Source organism: Pleurodeles waltl, chromosome 10, assembly GCF_031143425.1.
Source record: "Pleurodeles waltl isolate 20211129_DDA chromosome 10, aPleWal1.hap1.20221129, whole genome shotgun sequence".
Classification (NCBI taxonomy): domain Eukaryota; kingdom Metazoa; phylum Chordata; class Amphibia; order Caudata; family Salamandridae; genus Pleurodeles; species Pleurodeles waltl.
The window spans coordinates 1,069,444,189-1,069,447,343 of record NC_090449.1 but is presented as its reverse complement, the minus strand read 5'-3'; the positions used below and the strand labels follow the sequence as shown (position 1 = coordinate 1,069,447,343).

The 3,155-nt window shown below is 40.6% G+C and overlaps 2 protein-coding genes across 2 annotated transcripts; both read left to right on the top strand.

The window, feature by feature from the left end:
- Nucleotides 1-1,180: 1,180 nt before the first annotated feature.
- Nucleotides 1,181-1,723, top strand: LOC138262484 (RNA-binding protein 25-like). Its single transcript, XM_069212376.1, has one exon. The coding sequence runs from the start codon at nt 1,181-1,183 to the stop codon at nt 1,721-1,723; it is 543 nt and encodes a 180-aa protein (XP_069068477.1).
- A 369-nt stretch (nt 1,724-2,092) lies between these two features.
- On the top strand, nt 2,093-2,563 carry LOC138262483 (octapeptide-repeat protein T2-like). Its single transcript, XM_069212375.1, has one exon. It carries the CDS (start codon nt 2,093-2,095, stop codon nt 2,561-2,563), a length of 471 nt encoding a protein of 156 aa, XP_069068476.1.
- The last annotated feature ends 592 nt before the right edge of the window (nt 2,564-3,155 follow it).

Below are 3,155 nucleotides of genomic sequence, written 5' to 3'. Positions count from 1 at the left end.
TTCAAAGCGGTTCACTCTACTGGGCCACAATACTGACCTTAAAGATCTGTTAACCCTCTCCGTGCTTACATTCTTCAGAGGCAGCCTGTCTGCAGTTCCCGGAGCTAAATGGGCATGACTGGGTGGGAAATCCAGCTCATTAGGAGCAGCCAAATTGTGGAATGGCCTTCCTTTTAATATCCCTATGATCTCTGACTTATTACATTTCAGAAAGTCCTTAAAGTCCTGGCTTTTCAACAATTTGTTTTCTGCCTGTTACTTTTTGGTCTTGTTCTAATGCTCCGTTTTCAGCACCAAGACGTCCTTCGAAACATTTGTCGCGGTTCACAAATGCTACATTAAAACATTTTCAAGCGTATACACTACTGACCCCATTTAATACTAAAGACAGACTACTCATCCTTGTGCTGCCTGAAAACCTACATAGATCAGTTATGTTTTTATTGTAATTCAAATAATTATGTTTCTTCATAAAAAAAGGTAGCACCAGGTCACCATAGTGACAACGGGACTGCCTGAGAAAGAAGGGACACAAGAAGTCAAAAAATAAATAGGTGCAAAAAGTTTGAAGCAGCAAGGGGAGAAAGAACGGGTAGGGGTCAAGAGACAAAGGAGCTCACTGACAGAAACAAGCTCAAATAAAGAAGAGGGAGTAATATTGATAGAGCACAGAAAGAAAGAAGGGGTGCTGAGAGAAGGAAGGGGCGCATAAATTAATAGGATGGACAGACAGAAATAAGGGCAATGAAAGAAAGAGGGACACAGAGAGAAACAAGAACGAAGAGAGAAAGAGGGACACAGGGAGAGACAAGAACAATGAGAGAAAGAGGGACACGGAGACAAACAAGAACAATGAGAGAAAGAGGGACACAAAGAGAAACAAGAACAATGAGAGAAAGAGGGACACAGAGAGAAATAAGAATAATGAGAGAATAAGGGACACAGAGAGAAATAAGAACAATGAGAGAAAGAGGGACACAGAGAGAAAAAAGAACAATGAGAGAAAGAGGGACACAGAGAGAAACAAGAACAATGAAAGAGGGACACAGAGAGAAATAATGACAATTAGAGAAACAGGGACACAGGGAGAAATAAGAACAGTGAGAGAAAGAGGGACACAGAGAGAAATAAGAACAATGAGAGAAAGAGGGACACAGAGAGAAATAAGAACGATGAGAGAATGAGGTACACAGAGAGAAATAAGAAGAATGAGAGAAAGAGGTACACAGAGAGAAAGAAGAACAATGAGAGAATGAAGGACACAGAGAGAAACAAGAACAATGAGAGAAAGAGGGACACAGAGAGAAACAAGAACAATGAGAGAAAGAGGGACACAGAGAGAAAAAAGAACAATGAGAGAAAGAGGGGCACGGAGAGTAACAAGAACAATGAGAGAAAGTGGGACACAGAGAGAAACAAGGACAGTGAGAGAAAGAGGGACACAGAGAGAAATAAGAACAGTGAGAGAAAGAGGGACACACAGAGAAATAAGAACAATGAGAGCATGAGGGACACAGAAACAAGGACAATGAGAGAAAGAGGGACACAGAGAGAAATAAGAAGAATGAGAGAAAGAGGGACACATAGAGAAACAAGAACAATGAGAGAAAGAGGGACACAGACAGAAACAAGGACAATGAGAGAAAGAGGGACACAGAGAGAAATAACAACAATGAGAGAAAGAGGGACACAGAGAGAAAAAGAGGGACACAGAGAGATATAAGAAGAATGAGAGAAAGAGGGACACAGAGAGAAATAAGAACAATGAGAGAAAGAGGGACACAGAGAGAAATAAGAATAATGAGAGAATAAGGGACACAGAGAGAAATAAGAACAATGAGAGAAAGAGGGACACAGAGAGAAAAAAGAACAATGAGAGAAAGAGGGACACAGAGAGAAACAAGAACAATGAAAGAGGGACACAGAGAGAAATAATGACAATTAGAGAAACAGGGACACAGGGAGAAATAAGAACAATGAGAGAAAGAGGGACACGCAGAGAAATAAGAACAATGAGAGAAAGAGGGACACAGAGAGAAATAAGAAGAATGAGAGAAAGTGGTACACAGAGAGAAAGAAGAACAATGAGAGAATGAAGGACACAGAGAGAAACAAGAACAATGAGAGAAAGAGGGACACAGAGAGAAACAAGAACAATGAGAGAAAGAGGGACACGGAGAGAAAAAAGAACAATGAGAGAAAAAGGGACACGGAGAGAAACAAGAACAATGAGAGAAAGTGGGACACAGAGAGAAACAAGGACAATGAGAGAAAGAGGGACACAGAGAGAAATAAGAACAGTGAGAGAAAGAGGGACACAGAGAGAAATAAGAACAATGAGAGCATGAGGGACACAGAAACAAGGACAATGAGAGAAAGAGGGACACAGAGAGAAATAAGAAGAATGAGAGAAAGAGGGACACATAGAGAAACAAGAACAATGAGAGAAAGAGGGACACAGACAGAAACAAGGACAATGAGAGAAAGAGGGACACAGAGAGAAATAAGAACAATGAGAGAAAGAGGGACACAGAGAGAAAAAGAGGGACACAGAGAGAAATAAGAAGAATGAGAGAAAGAGGGACACAGAGAGAAATAAGAACAATGAAAGAAGGAGGGACACAGAGAGAAACAAGAACAATGAGAGAAAGAGGGGCACAGAGAGAAAGAAGAAGGAGAGAATGAGGGACACAGAGAAATAAGAACAATGAGAGAAAGAGGGACACAGATAAATAAGAACAGAAAGAGGGACACAGAGAAATAAGAACAATGAGAGAAAGAGGGACACAGAGAAATAAGAACAATGAGAGAAAGAGGGACACAGAGAAATAAGAACAATGAGAGAAAGAGGGACACAGTGAGAAATAAGAACAATGAGAGAAAGAGGGACACAGAGAGAAATAACAACAATGAAAGAAGGAGGGACACAGAGAGAAACAAGAACAATGGGAGAAAGAGGGACAGAGAGAAGTAAGAACAACGAGAGAAAGAGGGACACAGAGAGAAACAAGAACACTAAGAGAAATAGGGACACAGAGAAATAAGAACAATGAGAGAAAGAGGGACAGAGAGAGAAATAAGAACAATGAGAGAAAGAGGGACACAGAGAGAAATAAGAACAATGAGAGAATGAGGGACACAGAGAGAAATAAGAA

What these genes read in the sequence shown, in the direction of transcription:
- LOC138262484 (XM_069212376.1), top strand. Translation starts at nt 1,181, where the DNA reads ATGAGGTACACAGAGAGAAATAAGAAGAATGAGAGAAAGAGGTACACA.
- LOC138262483 (XM_069212375.1), top strand. Translation starts at nt 2,093, where the DNA reads ATGAAGGACACAGAGAGAAACAAGAACAATGAGAGAAAGAGGGACACA.